General features: G+C 43.3%; 1 protein-coding gene across 4 annotated transcripts in view; it reads right to left on the bottom strand.

The window, feature by feature from the left end:
- mast4 (microtubule associated serine/threonine kinase family member 4) overlaps positions 1–21,790 on the bottom strand; it is a 532,941-nt gene that overhangs the window by 397,589 nt on the left and 113,562 nt on the right. For all 4 annotated transcript variants that reach the window (XM_070879482.1, XM_070879491.1, XM_070879499.1 and 1 more), the window contains exon 2: positions 1,873–2,026. In XM_070879482.1, the coding sequence (XP_070735583.1) occupies positions 1,873–2,026 (154 nt within the window). The remainder of the gene's footprint in view (positions 1–1,872; positions 2,027–21,790) is intronic.

Below are 21,790 nucleotides of genomic sequence, written 5' to 3'. Positions count from 1 at the left end.
GAGTGGAGGGGGGGGAAAGAGTGGAGGGGGGGAAAGAGTGGAGGGGGGGGAAAGAGTGGAGGGGGGGAAAGAGTGGAGGGGGGGGAAAGAGTGGAGGGGGGGGAAAGAGTGGAGGGGGGGAAAGAGTGGAGGGGGGGAAAGAGTGGAGGGGGGGGAAAGAGTGGAGGGGGGGGAAAGAGTGGAGAGGAGGGAAGAGAGGAGAGGAGGCGAGGGGAGAGTGGGGGGGGGGGGGAAAAAGAGGGAGGCTGAGCGGGAGACTTCGGGTGGGGCGGGTGGGCCCCGACGACAATGCAGATGCCGGGCCAGGCCGCCGAAGACTTCGGGCGGGGCCTGCCCCCAGCAAGATGTCGGGCGGGCGGGCCCAGCTGCCGCCGCCGTGGAGTGGGAGGGGGGAGGCGGGGGTAGCAGGAGCTAATCGGGAGGGAGGGGAGCGGGTGCTCAACGGGGTGGGGGGGGGAGCAGAAGGAGGCCCGAGTCCGATCTCCGCCCTAGCAGCCCATTCGGCCAAGGCTAGGTGCGGCGTGCTTCGGGCCCCTCCCATGCAGCCTCAGGGGCGAGGAGCTACAGCATATGCGCACACTCTAGTGCGCATGTGCAGAGGTCCCCGGCACTGTTTTCAGCACCGGGACCTGGCTCCGCTCTCCACGCGTTCTGCTGCGCTGCGCTGCGCCAAGGGCCTGGATCGCCCAGACAGAGGGGAGAATACCAAGGTAAATAATAGGCGCCGTTTCTGATCTAAAAAGTCGGCGCACCACACGGAGATGCGCCGTTCTAACTCTGGGGGCAAACTTGGGCCCTAAGACATTGCCAGCAACATTATAAATTTATTTCTGATAGGTCAACAACATCTTCTACTCCCATCAGAAGATGATCTGTGCATCTACTCTGTACATTCTTATTCAGAATGATGATAGTTTAGAATTATATTTTTTTCAAAAGCAACTGGATCATCTGACATATTTACACGTAACTATCCATATTAATTAAATGCCACCTCTACAAAATCCAAAATAATAATTTTAAAATGTCATTCTTTAATTTGATCTATTTTCTAATGACACATGACAGCTATCAACATTGACAAAGAGATTCCATTCCATCAAGTCGAGAGAAATGGAAGACGGCAAGTCACTATCCATTAATAGGCCATAAAGCATAGTATCTTCATCTTAAAATCTGGGAATCCCCAGAAGAATTAAACCAGAAAGATAAAATGAATGCTGCTATCTGATTTGTTTAAATATTAAATATCCACAACCGAGTAAAAAATTATACTGAGGAGCTTTCAAATCATTATACATCCATAATGAGCATCTCTTGTGTATTCTATAATGCATACATAATTTTTTAATAAACATTGAAGATGTTGATCATTGTCATTCATATTCCTTGTTAAAAATTTTATATACATTTATGCAGACACACATATGGTATATTTGAACAATAGTGCAATATCGTCCAATAAGTAAAAGATTTGTTACACAAAGAACAGTGTTTTCTGTTCTGAGAAACAAACAAGCCTGGTGTTAAATTTTGCTGCAAATTAAACACCATTGCACCAAAATAACTGGGAAAGTGAAAACAAGTTTATTAAATGCTACAGAAACAGACAAACATTCCGCTTCTCTGAAATAGGCAAACAGATGGATAACTTCTGGATAAAGATGATCAATACATTTAATTAGAATTGAAATAAATCTTTACAGAATATTTTTTTCAGTTATTAAAAGCAATGTTGGTATACAAGCAAAACGCAAACAGAAAAACAATTTATGTTCTTTTACAAAATTCATATATCGAACAAGTGCATTACTACATAAATATTTTTAAACCACGACTGACCTTTGAAAGAATAAAGTTATTTTTACATACCGGTCAAGGCTCCCCCCAAACTGCCTCGTCTCAAGTACTTTGCATCTTCACTTAGCTGTCTCTTAAATTTCAAGGCCTTGGCTGTGCCACAGGAAAGATCAGGATTGCTGGACTTGCGAAATGGAAAGGATGGTGGGTACAATATGTGGTCAAACTGAAAGAAAAAAAAGACACTGGAGAATACTGGAGTAGAAATGCAGGTTTTGTTTAACATAGTAAAAAATTGCTGCTTTCAAGTTTGCAGTTTAGCTTCTTCACAGCTTGCAAGATAAATGAAGATTGTCACACCATAGCGATATGGGTCCAAACCGTTTGAGGATGAATGGGCTTTCCAGTCTCTGGCAAATAAACAAGCTTTCTATCAAACAGTTTTTTTCTAGCATTTCTAATAAGTGTAATTAAGTCTAAACTGTCCATCCCATGAACAAAATTCAAAATTAGAAGGAACCACTGGAGTGTCATCCCTTCATTAAACTACTGCATCTCTAGACAGATGTCCCACCCCCATCGATCAACAACTTCTTCATACAGCAACATGATCTTCAGGAACTTATCAAAATAGGACTAGTCTTTTTCAAACATTTTGGTCTACATTAATACCTCATTTAGCGCTGCCATAAACATCACAATTCTCACATCAATCACCCGCTTATGGTCCTTCCTGGGATTGCAACTACCCCATTTATACAATGAGTGATTTCACAGACCAGTAGACAAGAAAAACAAGCTCTCATTACTGCTCCCAACAGCTTTTACCCTCTTCCCACCTGCCATTGTGCTTCCCCTCCATCTGCTTGGTTTGCGGTACCATTACTAATTTTATGGCAGTATCTTTCCTCCCAGCTGGTCCTCTCAGTGTACAAGGAGGCAAGGGGGAAACAAAACAATATATGGGAGGATATTTGCTATAGGTAGACAGGTGTGCTAGTCTTCTTGGGCATTCCTGATTCGAATGCCAACTCAATTTGGCAGTTCTCCTTGTGCCTTTGAATTAGTTAAGAGTCACAAGCTTACAGCTAAGGTGGATTTGGGCCAAGTAAGGAGTTAGAAGTTTACTAGATTGGTTGCATAAAAAATAAACATGAGTTTACAAGCAATCCAGGAAAGTTTTTGTACAATGAACAAGATGCAAGTTGCAATGTACAAATTCTACAGCACGTCAGGATAGTTTTCAAATTCACAAAGATTTTTTTTAGCAGCTCATTCTTCACAATTGAGATATTGTCACATCTCCCCCATCCCCATTCTCCCTTTCTCCCCTCTCGCCCTGCTCTCCCCCCCCGCCCCCCGGCCAATGCTAATCCAACTTTTTCATGTTTCAGATTGAAGTTGTTCATATTCAGTGGTGTAAAGAAATCTAAACCCGCTACACAGTATTATTCTCAGCTTCGGCTAAAAATGGTATTCGACCCATCAGGCACCCAACAGACCAGCAGAGAGCTCGCTGTAAATGTGTGCAAGACAAGAAACCTGCCTCTAGCTCAACTCCACAGGAGCCAAGCTCAAACTATGAATCAAAAGCATGTCACTGGAACAGTACCTGACACTGCTACCTAAATTTACTATTTTCTGTCTGGAAAGAAGAAAAAATCCTTTGGATTATTGCTGAATTTACAAAACAATAACTAGATCTTCTGTTTAACCTATACTACTTTCAGAATTTAATGCCACGTCTTCATTTCCCTCATTTGAAAAAAAATCATATATTGTTCAGAAAGCTGCGCTATCAATTTCCCCGTAGGTTGACTGCACAGCATATTAAAGCTTTATTATCCCCAAAAAACTTGCTTTTCACACAAATATTGACTGCACCCTTAGGCAATACTACAACTATCTAGTTATACTGAAGCTGCCAGTTTCGGACCAGTACACCTGGAGCGCGATGGACAGTCAGCAGACTGCAGCTACATTAGCGACTGCATACTACAATTTAAACTGAGAACAGTCACAAAGGAGCTATGTACATGAATGCTTGGATGCATCTGCTCTCTCTTCGTTAAGGAAATTTCAAAGAAAGTTGTAAAAAGTGACCCAACTCCTGAATTATAACTGCCCATTCTTTGCTTCAATGGGCATCCAAAACTGCTTTGCATCAACACTGAAGTGTAACGGCTGCAAGAGATGTCCAAATTATGACTTGCACACAATTGTTGGGCATCTGCCTGCAATGCCACGTCAATTCCCACCGGCTGCTCACATGACAGTCAAATGATTCCAAATATCAAAGAATTTAGATATTATGCCAGTTTTACACTGTCTCCTTGTCTGTAAAGTGTTCCCGAGAGTGCTTCCTTTGTTTAACAACCAAAGATGAAATATATCCTCCTGCCACTGACTATGCAGAACAGCAGTCACTCTGCTGGTTCCTGAAGAAAGGAGCGCAGTAAAAATATATTAGGGCAATAAAATAAAATCACCCCTCGTCAGTAGCGAGACTAAATCTCACTTACATTATCCTGAAAAGATTCTTCGACTTACCCAAATAGGTCTGCCAATAAAATGGTCATTTATTATACCCGTAGTTGAACGACTTGTGCTGCACCATACCCTTCCATCTCAAGTCAGTAAGAATTATTCTGAAGTCTACAAATTCAGTGAAATACAAGAAACTGCGCAATATGAATTTAAAAATTGCATTTCTGCATGCGTCTAAGCCTGATCCCTTCCCAAAGTCCCTGTACGCGGCCTACCGTGACACTCGTCATAGATTGTTGTGTAATTAAATATTGAATAAAGTATATTACATTATTTCATATCCCACCCATTCCATCGCCCTATATTCCTTGAATTTGGTGTTTTGTATTGTAATTGGTCATTTGTGGCCCATGGTGAACAACTAGATGGCCTACCAAGAAAAGTTTGGGTATCCCAGGCATAAAAAGTGCCAAATCTGGAAAAGAGTCACAGGCCAAAAATCATGTTCAGCATTACCTGTTCATTCATTTACAGCAAGCAGACAAACTCTGCCCAGAAAGAAATAGAAAAAGGCAGCAAGTAAACAATAGTTCCACGTATGTGGTAAACCCAATGTTTGCTAGAGAAGAGATTCGGGAGTAATCCAAGTATGACTTCAATATAAATCAAATAGAGGTTCCAGACAAGCCTAGAGAAATACATACAAGCAAATGCATCTCTCAGGGACAGATTATATTAATCTAGGCTGCCAAGACAGACAAGGAGCAGGATGTGTGAGGTACGAACAGTCATTATGAGAAAAAAGTCCACAAATAGAGGAGATCCCGCCAGATTGGAAACAAGACAACATGGTTGCCAAGTTTAAAAAAGCAACAAAACAGACCCTGGGAACTACAGACCCATCAGTCTCATCAATACCAGCTAAAATAATGAAACGGATAGGACTAAATTTGACAATGACTTGTATGTTAAAGACCTAAAAAAAATTGCACCCAACATAAATTGAGAGAGAAAAGATGCTGCTGGACAAACATCCAGACTTTTTTGGAAAGTGACATCCCAAGTGACTGAAGAGCCCTTTGATGCATTATACCTCGACTTCCAAGAAAAGTGTCTTTGACACTAAGCTCGAAGGCAGTGGTGATTCAAGATAAACATTGGGAAATTGGCTGAAATATAGGAACCTGCATGCACTTATTAAGGGAGTGATGTCGCATTGGGACAGCGGTGGGTGAGGATCAAGAGTGCTGAGCTGAGTGGTCTGGGGACCAGGGTTGGGACCTCAATTACATTAAAAATTTGTTCTTTACAATTTTGTTACAAACACACCACAGAAAAAAAATCTTTCCCCTTGAACACAGGGGAAACAGGGCAGCTGAATCTGAGGAGTTGCCCAGAAGTCGACAAAATTAAATAGATAAATACTTACACAAATTCAAACAAGCGAAAAGCAAATTGGTACTTACGACAGGAAAATTTTCTTCACACAAAGTGGTCAACACATGGAATAGTCTTCTCAGTACCGTAATGGAGTCAAAACTCTTGGAAGGGGAGGGGAAAAGAGAGAGATCGGAAAGGTCGGAGGAGGTATCGGAAGGGTCGGGGGGGGGGCGGGGTGAGGCAGGGACGCTGGGTCCAGCAGGTAAGTGGAAAGACACTAAGCTCCTGGATCCTGCAATCCTCGCCTCCCTTTAGCTGGTAGGATCCCTGAGGCCTGGGAAACCCAGCCAGCCAAAGTTACATTTGAAATGATGGATCACGATGGGGCACAGAGCCGCATTATATTTAAACTGAGGCCCGCCTCCTGGGATCGAGTTGGTAGCCACCACCCAGAGTTGCATTAATTTGCCAAGTCAGATTTGTTAGAATAAAATTGGTCGTTCAAGTTACAATTTTCTTAATTATAATTTCCTACGAGGTGGTACTTATTATTTTGAAGCACATTTATTTTTCAGCTCAGACCATATGAAGCCCATCCAGTCAGAAATCTCCAGACATGAAATTTGCTTAGAGGTTAACCAAACTCTTGGAAATGTTTTCTTTAAAATTTGTTAAAAAGATCAACAAAAGATGAGCATGTACTCAGTCCTGTGCTCCCAACAATACCAAGCAGCCATCTGATCACAAATAACAGACATGGTACAACAATAAGGAAACATTTTGAACATTTAACATAGAAAGCAGCTTTAATGAGCCAAATAGCGATTATTAGTTGCATGCTTTCTTAAACTGTTGTGCTCTTTAATCCATGCTTCTAATCAAATGGGCTAATGGAAAAGTCAGGTCAGTGGAATTCAACTCTAGTGACCTTTACAATAATGACATCTCCCATGGTTCACAGGTAGTCTAGGGGGGGTGGGGGGGGGAGTGGTGCATGAGCTCAGTCCTTGTGATGAAAAGTAGTTTCTGCAGTGCCTCAAGCATCGCATTTCTCATGCTGTTAGAATTGAAAGATGGATTGGATAAGTTATGCGATTTATTTTTTCAAAACTGTTGAATTTTTAAAGTTTTTGTTACAATTTTGAGAACACCAACAATGGACTTTTAAAAACTTGGTTTTGAAAAACAAAATTTCAGGAAATGCAATTGGGAATTATTTAAAGGAATACTGACATGCATCGAGCGTGTTTAAATGCTTTTCTGATAGGCCAAAACTTGACCCCTGAGTTGCTCCTATTTTTTTGGAGCAACTAGCTTAGAATGGAGTATCTTAGAAATTGCAATTCTCAGCATTTAGTTTGCTCCAGTTCTAGTCAGTTAGAACAGTTTCATTCCAAAAGGGGGCATGTCCAGCCACTTACGCCCATTTTGAAAGTTTAAGCAGCGAAAACGTACTCCAAACTAACTTAGAATGGAGTACGTGTAGATTTTTTGTACGCTCAGAAAAACCTTACCTACACTTAGAAATCAGGCGTAGGTTACAAATCAGGCGTAGGAACGAGAGATGGTGGGGGGGTGGGAAGCTTACAAACATTAAACACCACTTTTACAAATAAAGAGCAATGATCAATAATAAATGATAAATAAATCAATAAATAAACTAATAAAATCAAAAAAATTAATTAAAAAAATAAAATAAAAAGTCACTCAATAAATAAATAAAAAATTCTACTCACCTACTGCCCGGTGGGGGGAAGAGAGAGAGAGAGAGAGAGAGAGAGAGAGAGAGAAGAACGGGGTGGAGGGGAGGAGAGAGAGAGAGAGAGAGAGAGAGAGAGAGAGAGAGAGAGAGAGAGAAGAACGGGGCGGGGGGGGGGGGAGGAGAGAGAGAGAGAAGGAAGAACGGGGTGGCGGGGAGGAGAGAGAGAGAGAGAGAGAAGAACGGGGCGGGGGGAGGAGAGAGAGAGAGAGAGAGAGAGAGAGAGAGAGAGAGAGAGAGAGAGAGAGGAACTGGGGGGGAAAGAGAGAGAAGAATGGGGGGGGTGGGGAGAACAGAGAGAGAAAGAAGAACAGGGCAGAGGAGAGAGAGAGAAGAATGGGGGGGAGAGAGAGAGAGAGAGAGAGAGAGAGAGAGAGAGAGGGGAACGGGGGGGGAAAGAGAGAGAAGAATGGGGGGGGGGGGGAGAACAGAGAGAGAAAGAAGGACGGGGGGGGGAGGAGAGAGAGAGAGAGAAGAATGGGGGGGGGGGTGGAGAGAGAGAAGAATGGGGGGGAGGTGGGGAGAGAGAGAAGAATGGGGGGGTGGAGAGAGAGAAGAATGGGGGGGGGGAAGAGAGAGAGAAGAATGGGGGGGGTGGAGAGAGAGAAGAACGGGGGGGGGGAAGAGAGAGAAGAACGGGGGGGGTTGGAGAGAGAGAAGAATGGGGGGGGGAGAGAGAGAAGAATGGGGGGGAGGTGGGGAGAGAGAGAAGAATGGGGGGGGGAGAGAGAGAAGAATGGGGGGGAGGTGGGGAGAGAGAGAAGAATGGGGGGGGGGAGAGAGAGAAGAATGGGGGGGGTGGAAAGAGAGAAGAATGGGGGGGGTAGAGAGAGAGAAGAACGGGGGGGGGGTGGAGAGAGAGAAGAATGGGGGGGGGGGGGGGAAGAGAACAGAGAGAAGAAGAACGGGGGTTGTGCAGGGGCAGAAGAAAACTCAGCCAGGCCCCGCCCAGGACTTCGGGCAGGGCCCACACACAGAAGATGCCAACAGCTCTTCGGGCGGGGCCCACCCCCAGTGAGATGCCGGGCGAGCATGCCCAGTCGACGGGGTAAGATGCGTCAGGCCACTCGGCCCAGGATAGGGTCGTCGCCCGGGAGACAGGACGCGCTGGGAGGGCCGGGACCTACTGCGCACGCGCGCAGCTGCCGGCGCTGTTTTTGCCGCAGGGCTGTAGCTCCGCCCTCAGCAGTCCTGCTGCGTCGCGCCGAGCGAGAAAACAGGCCGACAGCTATCAGAGAATCGCGAGGTAAGTATTCGGCACAAATTTTATTCTACAAATTAGGCGGGCCTCTCCGATTTGCACCCTTCTAGCGGGAGTCTGAAACTTGAGCCCGAAGTGACTGTAGATCGAGAAGCATGCTCACTGGTTCAAATTTACAAAATGTCAAGATACCTTCTTTACAACACTCTATCGACGCAAAACTTCTGGTTATAGTTACCATTCCGATCGCTCTCAAATGATCCAGACTTCCGGATAGAAGCCTTGATTGTTGAACTCAGCCAAACAAAAATCCCAGTATTCTGTAGTTAGCGTGGCAAATTGTATGCCTACATTAATACGGCCCGTGCTGAGCCTGTTCACTGCTCTAATCACTCTGAAGCAATTAACAATCGCTCTGCACACGTCCTTCCCTACCACCGCCCCGACTTGAAGAGGTGTTCTGCTGAATTACAATTTATTAACAGACATTTTAGTTTCACTACTGAATATGCAACACATTGTAAATGAAGTTGGAATTTACAGATTCCAAATTTATACACCATTATTACAAAGGAATAATACTGCATGTGTACAATGAAAGAGTCCTAATTATTCAAATAATAGAAAATTAAGGCTTTGATGTTGAAATCTTTCATAAGTGACATTTAAGATTCATTGCCACTCTGCATTTTTAAAATATAATTTGCTATTGTGTAGCATTTTAAGGATAATGCAAACAATATAGAACACAATTTGATTAAAACAAACAAATAAAATAAATTACATATGGAAAAAGTATAGAATTATAGTTTCTGCATAAATCTTGCTTTAAGTCCAAAGTGGCTGAAGACTGCATGTGGTTCAATTTGCCTACTGGATATAATGAGTAATTTTATTCATACCTCTCATCATTATGCGCACAAATATGCGCCTTTCACCTGAAACACAATTAGGCCAAGCAAAACCTCCAGATAACGTGGGTTGGTACAATGAGTATCCAGTAACTTGTGTTCACATCAGGCAGAATGCTGACATTCAAACAGCATTATATCAAGAAGTTGAAAAAGGACGTGAACTCCAAGAACAGTGTACTCCAGAAACTGGCTCTCACAAAATGGGGAGTTGACCCAATAACACTGAGCAACCAGTCTTGCCTTGTGTTGCTCAATTGCAGAGCCCTGCTCCCCAGTATGGTCATGTTCAAGTCATGCACACAAAATTGATACCGAGTTCAGTCAACCATCACAAGGTCTTTGAAGCCGAATGCCATGCTGCCCCTATACAGCCTCACAGGGATTGCACCCCTATCAGAGAGGCGGGATGTCTTCAGTAAAAAGGGAGACACAAAGCAGGTACATGATCGTCGACACCCACTGCATGGACACATTTACCACGCAAGAGGCTGAGGTCTAGAAAGAACTTTACCGTTGAAAATTCCTGACCACAAAATACCACTGTGGCAGGGTGTGGAATTAATAACATGGCAGGAAATTCCAATGATCTTGGAGAATCTGGTTCCCTCAGAATAATTCCTTCCGGGCCCTGGCCTCAAACAAAAACACTGCTGTATCCTAAATTGAGCAAGAGCTGTCATGGCAAAGACTGGTGACAACATGAGTCTGGTGGAAGCTGAGAAACGACCCCAGATGTGAATAACGAGAGCGTTGGCAAACACTTGCACATTGCCCACTGTCAATACCCTGTACTCCAGAGGAACTATTTTAGATAAATGACAACACTAGAACCTGGCTGTGGTTTTGGAGCAACAAAGTATGATGTCAGATCGGTATGGCCCAATTGTATCCGTGGGTTTTAATCCTGTCTCATCCCATTACTTAATTTTAAAATGTCCTCCAATCCTAAAACCGTTGGCCCCTGTGGCTTCTTTTTGGACTTAACAGGGGTTGGAGAATGAAGCAAGTCTAAAGTGCTTCATTTGTTTTCCATACTTCTCAAAATCAACTCAATATAGTTCAGTGACATAGTTTAATGCTCAAGTGAAATAGAAACATAGAAACATAGAAAATAGGTGCAGGGGTAGGCCATTCGGCCCTTCGAGCCTGCACCGCCATTCAATGAGTTCATGGCTGAATATGCAACTTCAGTACCCCATTCCTGCTTTCTCGACATACCCCTTGATCCCCCTAGTAGTAAGGACTACATCTAACTCCTTTTTGAATATATTTAGTGAATTGGCCCAATGAAAATGATCAAAAATCTTTTTTTTTATTCGTTCATGGGACAAGGCAAGGCCAACATTTATTGCCCATTCCTAATTGCCCTTGAGGTGGTGGTGGTGAGCTGCTTTCTTGAACAGCAGAGGGCAGTGAAGAGTCAACCACGTTACTGTGGGTCTGGAGTCACATTTAGGCCAGACCAGGCACACAATGTTGCAGCAGTAAAAACAAAGTAAACAAGATCTTGGGGCATATAATCCAAGGGCCAGATTACATATCACAGGATGCAATAATGAACTTATTCAAGGCACTGTTCAGGCCCATTCTGGAGTAGAATCTGCAATTCAGGTTCCCGTACTACAATGGGAACATCCTTGCATTGGTGAGGGGGCGAGAGGATGGTAACTAAATGGATACCATGGATTAGGCACCTGAGCTATGAAGAGAGAGACTATGGAAAATGGAAATGTTTACACTGCAGATAAGAGGGGGGAGATCTTAGAGGTATTCATGTTTCTGAGAGGTATAAATCATTTGGATCTTAATAACATGCTTGATGTAATCAAAAGCAAGGGTGGGTGGGGGGGGTGGGGGAGGGAGGGAGAATCAAGCTCCATACACAAGGTAATCATTATATGCTACAATCAGCTTGGGGGAACCAACGGAAATTAAAATTGTTAGCAAATTCAAGAGGAAACTGGACAGATATTTGAAACTGAAAGCAACCGAGAAGACTGCAGCGCACCGAGTTTGTTGAAATTCGTGACTGGCCAGATGGGTCACAGTGTTCTCTGCCAGTCCTGAACGTTCCTATGCTCCCTGAACTGCCATAAAGCAGCTGTACAAATTATGCTGTTGCAATATTTGCTTGAAAACAGGTGAGAAATTCACAAGTGGGAAACACAGTTATCTACAGAAGAGGCAAGAAAATATTTAATATTTCCTTCAGTTAACCGTGCGTATTGGATTTTTTTTTGAAAGTATATTAAAATTGAAAGACTTTAAAAAATCCAGCAGGTGGCATTTACTGCATTAAACAATTATACAAAATAGTGTATTGTACAAAAAAACTATTAGGACCGTACAGTCAACTTACAATGACCGAAGACAAGAGCATATGAAAGCTGGTTTCTTGATCCAGCTTGTTTACTATGTCCAGGCATCTTTTATTTATTGTGCTAAATAATAATTCAGTTGTTCGGCATTCCTCTGCCTCAGATACGTGGCACAGGGTATCAGCTGTTTAATAAAGGTCAACACAAACGCTCAACTAGCTTGGATTGCATTTTCACCAACAGAAACAATGGCATTAAGTAAAGCTAAATAGATTTATATTTGTTGGCGTGTGAAAAGAATAAATTCACAATGCAAATGAAAGTTTCCCTATTTTTAAAAAATAATTCAATAGTTAATGATTAGATGAATTGTCAGCAATACTTTTCTTCCATTTTCTAACGCGTCATTACATCTTAAATTGAAGATATCTTCCATTTATATTTCTTTCACTAATTTCCGGGCTTCTTCAAAAATAAACCACGGCAAAACAAAATATGAAGTGGTCAGAAAAACGGACGGGTGATTTCATTGCCGTCACTATATCTCCAAAACCCAGACTAAGGCAGGTTTGATACACCTATTCTGGTGACAACGAGGGGGAGAAATTCGCCTGGTTTGCGCCTCCCGTTAGCGCCTGCAGGGGGCAGTAATGGGCCACTAAGGGGTTACCGAGCGGGCGCGGCAATTTCCACTGACGCCGGCGAACTTCCCTGGCGGTTTTGCAGTGGCGCTAACACCTACCGCCTCGCTCTCTTGTGCCCCGTAGATCGTGATGTAATCCGGGGCGCAGCACCCCAGATGTGATATTCGTTCCCGACCTCCGCAGTCTGGCCAAGCATCAACAACGGCAGCTACAGGAGGCGTTGTCCCCTGGGCTGGCCGCTTGGGGAGTGATATTTAAAGGCAGTGGTGATCAGGTAGGGCAAAATGTGTTACTCTCTCCAGTTTGGTGCCTTCTGATTGATTTTGACCACACAATTTCTCAGCCCTTCACTCAGAGTGCTTGGGGCTGTTCTGCACCTAGCGCAGGTCCCATGGCCCCACAGAGACCCAGCATTGGCGCTTCCATTTAAGTGAGGAAAGGAGCCTCGAAGGACGGCAGCGCTACACTGAACATTGTGCAGCGCTCTGTCGCTGCTACCCCTCTCACACACTTTAGCGCTCTCGGGGAAGTGGTTAGCACTTGATTTAGCACTCCACTTCCCTCTTGGAGCACTAAAGCTGAAGTTCCCGGGAGCAACAAATCATTTTCACCCGGCGATACTTTTGCGCTCCTTCTAAAATTATCATCCCAAACGGGTCGCTACGCAATTTCTAGCCCCTAATCTTTTAACTGCCAGGTGTCATTAGACACCATTCATAGAAACGTAGAAAATAGGTGCAGGAGTAGGCCATTCGGCCCTTCGAGCCTGCATCACCATTCAATATGATCATGGCTGATACAATATACTGCATTATTTTAAATCCCACCAGTCAACACTTCAGCACAAAGTATTCATCAGTCTGATTTAAAAGCTCAGATAAGGCTTGCCTTCAAACGTCATAATTTGACTTTTAATTGAAAACGTTTTAAACTGTGCTTCCAGATTAGCTACAATTTCAATTCCTTCCACAGTTTCATTTAGGGAATGAGTGCCTTGACCTTTTTGCATTTGGGGTTAGTAAGTTTTTTTTTCATCCTCCCTAAGCTTTAGCTTTCTGAATAGTCATTGCAGTTGGAAATAAGACATCACCTTAACCAACAAGAAACGGCCGATGGCCTGTTCAGGTGCTGACCCTTCATTAAATTTAAGGTCATAATCAATTGCCTAATTTTATTTTATTAGGTCAGGCACAGGCCTCCACTAAAGAAAGTTCAACAGGTGCAGTTCTCTCCATCACAAAAAACTGACAGTATTTACATCAGCATACACTCATTCATTGATCAAGACTGTCGCAGAATCACGTTCCATTGCCCTCCAGTACAAGGTGAACCTCCCTTACACGGAACCACCCCTCGTTTGGAACCATTTCCGGCCGCCGGGTGGCGCTTGCACACAACGCGGCCGGTGAAAAATATGAAAAATATGAAAAATAAATTTACCCAACTTCTGAGCCGACACCTCGGGGCCCGCTGACACCTTGGGGTCCAACGGCCTACCAACACCACACTGATGGAAATTCCAATAAAAATTGTTCAGAAAATGTTTTCCAAGTACTTACCTTTTTAATAGTTTGGATTAGCAAACCATTCCATAGATTTTGAGAATACCCTAACTCTAGAACTCTAGAATAGTTTGGTCTCCAATGTGAGCCGAGATTGACTGAGAGTGACTACCGTTCCAGCCAATCGGCGCACGTACACACACTGAAAGCACGTGACCTCCCCTTATCCAGAAATATCCCTCGTTCGGAACAGGCCAGGTCCCAAGGGTTCCCGATAAGGGAGGTTCAACCTGTACACTCCAATTTGGTCAATTTGTTTAATTGTTAACATTTCTGAATGCAGACACAAACACTTCTGACTCACCAAGGAAGGAAAAGGGGCCAAATTTCTCCTCTTAACCTAAATGAGAGGCAATTAATTAACACAGCTTTTCTCGCTTATTTAAATAAAGCACTTTGTGGCTCCAGTGAGACAAAAATTATTACATTGGCAGATAAAATAAAAGGGTTTAGGCAAACTAAATTGAACCAAAATTAGATGTTAATCTGAAAAAGGCCGAAGGAGTTTAACATTTGTGCCTTGAGTCGAGTTTGTTTCAAATATAACGGGGCAACTTTGGCAAGGTCGGAAATAAGCAATAAATGGCCAGAGTCTTAAAGCAGTGCGATAGTGACAAATTTGGCTTCATGGGAAGGGAAAACGACTCACAAATTCAGGAGTTAAAACAGAAGAGGCATTACAGCGAGGCCCCGTCTGTCCCCTCAGGTGGGTTATAAAAGATCCCATGGCAATATTTTGAAGAACAGCTGATGAGTTCTGTCGTGGCCAATATTTATCAACATCACTCAATCAGATTTATCTGGTCATTATCACATTGTTGCTTGTGGAGCTTGCTGCGCGCAAATCGGCTGCTGCATTTCCTACATTTAACTGACTACGTCTCAAAGGTCCTTAATTGGCTGTAAAGTGCTTTGGGAGGTTTTGAAAGGCGCTACATAAATGCAATTCTTTGCTTTATTATACAAAGGCGATGGAAGTGGGTTAAAGGTGAAATTCCAGCATATTTAGATTGAGGTGATGTTTATTTTTCCTTACTATTGCATTTTAGCAACTGTTTTATAAAAGTAACTAAAAAAAAAATGTCCTTGAAGAATATCCCTGACTGATGTGGAGTTAAGAGAAATTTGCTTAACATGAAGAAATGGTTACAATACTTCCACATGAGCTGTCATGAAAACTTTTTAAAATGTGTGATAGAGGCTTAAAAAAAAGACACTCAGATTTACAGAATACATCATCACATCACAAACGTCCAGAGCTCTTTACATACAATAAATTACTTTGCAAGGACGTAAATAGTTGAACATGCAGCCATTTTGCAAAGTCCTATTTATCAGCAATGAGGAGAACGATCTGCTAATATATTCTTGGTGTTGCATTTGCTTTTAGATTAATATTTATTAGTTTTAGAACAGAATAGCTGGTCATTCATCTCATTGCTGTTTTTGGATTATTGCCAAGTGAAAATGGGATCTGCTTTTGCAGTCAATTCACTTCAAGTCAATGAGCTCAATTTTCCCCAATGCCATTTTTTGGCGTATTTCAAGAGTTACACCTGTTTTTTTGGGGCCCCGACGACGGCAAAAAAAAAACTGGACAGTTTTCCCCGTTCTAATTTTTTTAATTTGTGCCGCGTAGCCTGTCCTTTAGCTTCAGGGGGGTGGAGCCTAATGTCATACTAAGTGGAAACTTGGGCCCGTAGAGTGGACAAGGAGGAGCCTGTGGATGTGGTGTATTTAGACTTTTAAAAGACTTTTGACAAGGTCCCACATAAGAGATTAGTGTGCAAAATTAAAGCAAATGGTATTGGGGGTAATGTACTGACGTGGATAGAAAACTGGTTGGCAGACAGGAAGCAGAGAATAGGAATAAATGGGTCCTTTTCAGAATGGCAGGCAGTCACTAGTGGAATGCCGCAGGGCTCAGTGCTGGGACCCCAGCTCTTCACAATATATAGTAATGATCTGGATGATGGAATTGAGTGTAATATCTCCAAGTTTGCAGATGACACGAAACTGGGTGGCAGTGTGAGCTGTGAGGAGGATGCCAAGAGACTGCAGGGTGACTTAGACAGGTTAGGTGAGTGGGCAAATACATGGCAGATGCGGTATAATGTGGATAAATGTGAGGGTATCCACTTTGGTGGTAAAAACAGGAGGGCTGATTATTATCTGAATGATGAAAGATTGGTAAAGGGGGAGACCTGGGTGTCATGGTACATCAGTCATTGAAGGTTGGCATATAGGTGCAGCAGGCGATGAAGAAGGCAAATGGCATATTGACCTTCATAGCAAGAGGATTCGCGTATAGGAGCGGGGAGGTCTTACTGCAGTTGTACAGGGCCTTGATAAGGCCACACCTTGAATATTGTGTACAGTTTTAGTCTCCTAATCTGAGGAAGGACTTTCTTGTTATTGAGGGAGTGCAGCAAAGGTTCACCAGCCTGATTCCCGGGATGACAGGGCTGACATATGAAGAAAGACTGGATCGCCTAGGCTTGTATTCACTAGAATTTAGAAGAATGAGAGGGGATCTCATAGAAACACATAAAATTCTGACAGGACTGGAAAGGTTAGATGCAGGAAGAATGTTCCCAATGTTGGGGAAGTCCAGAACTAGGGGTCACAGTCTAAGGATAAGGGGTAAGCCATATAGGACCGAGATGAGGAGAAACTTCTTCACTCAGAGTTGTGGGCATGTGGAATTCTCTACCACAGAAAGTTGTGGGGGCCAGTTTGTTAGATATATTCAAAAGGGAGTTAGATGTGGCCCTCACGGCTAAAGGGATCAAGGGGTATGGAGAGAAAGCAGGAATGGGGCAGTGAAATGCATGATCATTTGAATGGTGGTACAGGCTCGAAGGGCCGAATGACCTACTCCTGCACCTATTTCCTATGTTTCTATGTTTCAAAGTACCACGCCACCACCTCACCAGGCTCAAGAGTCGGAGTGTCGGCTGGCAGAATCGCTCCTTCGCCCGGACACAGGGGCTCATAAGAACATAAGAAATAGAAACAGGTGTAGGCCATACGACCCCTCGAGCCTGCTTGCCATTCAATAAGATCACGGCTGATCTGATCATGGACTCAACTCCACTTCCCAGCCCGCTCCCCATAACCTCTTATCCCATTATCGTTTAACGGACTGTCTATTTCTGTCTTCAATTTATTCAATGTCCCAGCTTCCACAGCTCTCTGAAGCAGTGAATTCACAGATTTACAACCCTCTGAGAAGAAATTTCTCCTCATCTCTGTTTTAAATGGGCGGCCCCTTATTCTAAGATCATGCCCTCTAGTTCTAGTCTCCCCCATCAGTGGAAACATCCTCTCTGCATCCACCTTGTCAAGTCCCCTCATAATCTTAGAAGTTCCATAAGATCTCCTCTCATTCCTCTGAACTCCAATGAGTAGAGGCCCAACCTACTCAACCATTCCTCAGAAGTCAACACCCTCATCCCCGGAATCCACCTAGTGAACCTTCTCTGAACTGCCTCCAAAGCAAGTATATCTTTTCGTAAATATGGAAACCAAAACTGCACGCAGTATTCCAGGTGTGGCCTCACCAATACCTTATATAGCGGTAGCAAGACTTCCCTGCTTTTATACTCCATCCCCTTTGCAATAAAGGCCAAGATTCCATTGGCCTTCCTGATCACTTGCTGTACCTGCATACTAACCTTTTGTATTTTATGCACAAGTAACCCCAGGTCCCGCTGTACTGCAGCACTTTGCAATCTTTCTCCATTTAAATAATAACTTGCTCTTTGATTTTTTTCTGCAAAAGTGCATGACCTCACACTTTCCAACATTATACTCCATCTGCCAAATTTTTGCCCACACACTTAGCCTGTCTATGTCCTTTTGCAGATTTTTTGTGTCCTCCTCACACAATGCTTTTCCTCCCATCTTTGTATTGTCAGCAAACTTGGCTACATTACACTCAGTCCCTTCTTTCAAGTCGTTAATATAGATTGTAAATAGTTGAGGTCCCTGCGGCACCCCACTAGTTACTGGTTGCCAATCAGAGAATGAACCATTTATCCTGACTCTTTGTTCCCTGTTAGTTAGCCAATCCTCTATCCATGCTAATAAATTACCCTCAACCCTGTGAACTTTTATCTTGTGCAGTGACCTTTTATGGGGCACCTTGTCAAATGCCTTCTGGAAGTCCAAATACACCACATCCACTGGTTCCCCTTTATCCACCCTGTTCGTTACATCCTCAAAGGACTCCATTAAATTTGTCAAACATGACTTCCCCTACATAAATCCATGCTGATTCTGCCTGACCGAATTTTGCTTTTCCAAATGTCCTGCTACTGCTTCTTTAATAATGGACTCCAACATTTTCCCAACCACAGATGTTAGGCTAACTGGTCTATAGTTTCCTGCTTTTTGTCGTCTCCTTTTTTAAATAGGGACGTTACATTTGCTGTTTTCCAAACTGCTGGGACCTCCCCGGAATCCAGGGAATTTTGGTAAATTACAACCAATGCATCCACAATCCCTGTCGCTACTTCTCTTAAGACCCTAGGATGCAAGCCATCAGGTCCAGGGGATTTATCTGCCTTTAGTCCCATTATCTTACTGAGTACCAACTCCTTAGTGATTGTGATTGTGTTAAGTTCCTCGCCCCCTATAGCCCCTTGACTGTCCACTGTCGGAATATTGTTAGTATCCTCTACTGTAAAGACTGATGCAAAATATTTGTTCAGAGTTTCTGCCATCTCCATGTTCCCCATTACTAATTCCCCAATCTCGACCGCTAAGGGACCAACATTTACTTTAGCCACCCTTTTCCTTTTTAAATACCTATACAAACTCTTGCTATCTGTTTTATATTTTGTGCTCGGCTTTCACCAAACCACCCCCCCCCCCCACACTCCCTCCCTCCACACTCCCTCCCTCCACGCCCCCCCCGTCCCCAGTCTTCTTCTGAAACTGCTGTATAGCCTAAGTGTTCTCATCCCTTATTTAAGTGGCTGGCAGTTCAGTTCGGTTTCCACCCCACAACCAAATCCCTCCCCCCTCCCCACCCCGGGCTTCTTCTGAAGCTGATCACCGAGCTTGTGTCCAGGCGAGGGGGCGATTCTGCCGGCCGATGCTCCAACCCTCGAGCCCGTTGAGGAGACATTCGGTGGTGACGTGGTACTTTGAAAAAGATCAAAAATTAAAGAATTGCATTAGACTTCCATTTTCTCCTTTTTGACTTTGGAAAAATGAAGCTTCATGATGCATATTCTTTGCCTTCTTGACTCCCTCCAAAACCTTGCCTAAAAACAATGGTGTCTTTCTGTGCCAATTTTTTAATGTGCGCTGGTTTTTCTTCAGTGCCCAGAAGGTTTTTTGGGAGTGGTTACATACGCCCTCCTAGGAAAAATGTAAGTTGGCCAAACTTGCTTAAATGTGAAAACCTGCCGCAGAATTCAGGTTACGCCCCCTATGACGCAAAAACATCCTAACCTAAAAAAAGCCATACCTAACTGGCACAGAAACTTTGGGAGATTTTCATTTAATCCAAAAAAAAACGGTGCACACCAAAAAAACGCCGCAGATAACGGGAAAATTGAGCCCATCATTTGTAGCTCAATATATCAATTTGACATGTCTGCGATGCGCAATACTACATTATGTAAATTGATGAAAAATGGCAAAATAGGATCATCTCTACTTATTATGTGGATCACCTTTCTGTAAATAAAAATGAGGAAAGCAATTTGGGCCATTGCTATTCAAAATCCAGAAAGCTCTTGCAATCTCCTCCTGCTATATCCAATCCATTCTTAAACAAGGGCATACAAAGTGGCCAAAACTCATAGGTGGTCTCTCGAACGAGGATGACTTGCTTCCATGAGTTCACAGATGTTTCGATGAAGGACCCGATGTTCCAGTCCTGAACTCCAATTGAGGGGGGTGGAAGATGCCCGTGTGTGCATTTTTTTTAATGTGTGGTGACCATTGCACACCAGCCATCACACGGACTTGACAGAGCTAGGTCTTGGTCCAGTGGCAAGGGTTAACCAAGACGACTGGAGAGCTGCTCTGTTGCTAGTGGGAGGACAGAAGACTGGGAAGCTTTTAAAAGCCAGCAAAGAATGACTAAAAAAATAATTAAGAAAGGGAAGATAGACTATGAAAGTAAACTAGCACAAAATATAAAACCAGATAGCAAGAGTTTCTATTGGTATACAAAAAGGAAAAGGGTGGTTAAAATAAACGTTGGTCCCTTAGAGGACGAGATCGGGGAATTAGTAATGGGGAACATGGAAATGGCAGAAACTCTGAACAAATATTTTGCATCAGTCTTTATGGTAGAGGATACGAACAATATCCCAACAGTGGAAAGTCAAGGGGCTATAGGGGATGAGGAACTTAACACAATCACAATCACTAAGGAGGTGGTACTCAGTAAGATAATGGGACTAAAGGCAGATAAATCCCCTGGACCTGATGGCTTGCATCCGAGGGTCTTGAGAAGTAGCAGCAGGGATTGTGGATGCATTGGTTGTAATTTACCAAAATTCCCTGGATTCTGGGAAGGCCCTAGCAGATTGGAAAACTGCAAATGTAACACCCCTATTTAAAAAAGGAGGCAGACAAAAAGCAGGAAACTATAGACCAGTTAGCCTAACATGTTGGGAGTCCATTATTAAAGAAGCAGTAGCAGGAAATTTGGAAAAGCAAAATTCGGTCAGGCAGAGTCAGCATGGATTTATGAAGGGGAAATCATGTTTGACAAATTTGCTGGAGTTCTTCGAGGATGTAACGAACAGAGTGGATAAAGGGGAACCAGTGGATGTGGTGTATTTGGTCCTCCAGAAGGCATTTGACAAGGTGCCACATAAAAGGTTACTGCACAAGATAAAAGTTCACGGGGTTGGGGGTAATATATTTGCATGGATAGAGGATTGGCTACCTAACAGAGAACAGAGAGTCGGGATAAATGGTTCATTCTCTGGTTGGCAACCAGTAACTAGTGGGATGGCCACAGGGACCTGTAAATAGCAGAGAACCCAATTATTTACAATCTATATTAACGACTTGGAAGAAGGGACTGAGTGTAATGTAGCCAAGTTTGCTGACGATACAAAGATGGGAGGAAAAGTAATGTGTGAGGAGGACACAAACAATCTGCAAAAGGACACAGACAGGCTACATGAGTGGGCAGAGAGCTGTGGAGGCTGGGACATTGAATAAATTAAAGACAGAAATAGACAGTTTCTTAAACAATAAGGGGATAAGGGGTTATAGGAAACGGATGGGGAAGTGAAGCTGAGTCCATGATCAGATCAGCCATGATCTTATTGAATGGCGGAGCAGGCTCGAGGGGCCGTATAGCCTACTCCTGCTCCTATTTCTTATGTTCTTATTAAATAATTCCTGGGTTTCTGCCATCACTACTCTGAAAATCTATTCCATCTGTTATTTTAAGTAATTTTAAGGATCTACTTTTTCCACACCATTTATCATCTTGTATATCTCAAAAAATACTTCTCTTAGTCACTTCTTTTGAAGATTAAAAAAGCCCAAGTTTCTCTAGTATTTCCTCATATCTCAAATCTTTGACACAAGAGAGCAACCTCATTCATGGCTCTGATCCGAACTGCTTCCACTACTTGAATGTCTCATTTGTGTCTCAATTATCAGAGCCAGATACAATACTCAAGCCATGGACTGATCAGAGCACTAGAAGTTCATTTGCAACTTTAGCATGCCTGACTTATT

The sequence above is a fragment of the Pristiophorus japonicus genome, chromosome 1, assembly GCF_044704955.1.
Source record: "Pristiophorus japonicus isolate sPriJap1 chromosome 1, sPriJap1.hap1, whole genome shotgun sequence".
Classification (NCBI taxonomy): Eukaryota; Metazoa; Chordata; class Chondrichthyes; family Pristiophoridae; genus Pristiophorus; species Pristiophorus japonicus.
This window is presented reverse-complemented; position numbering and strand designations above follow the sequence as displayed.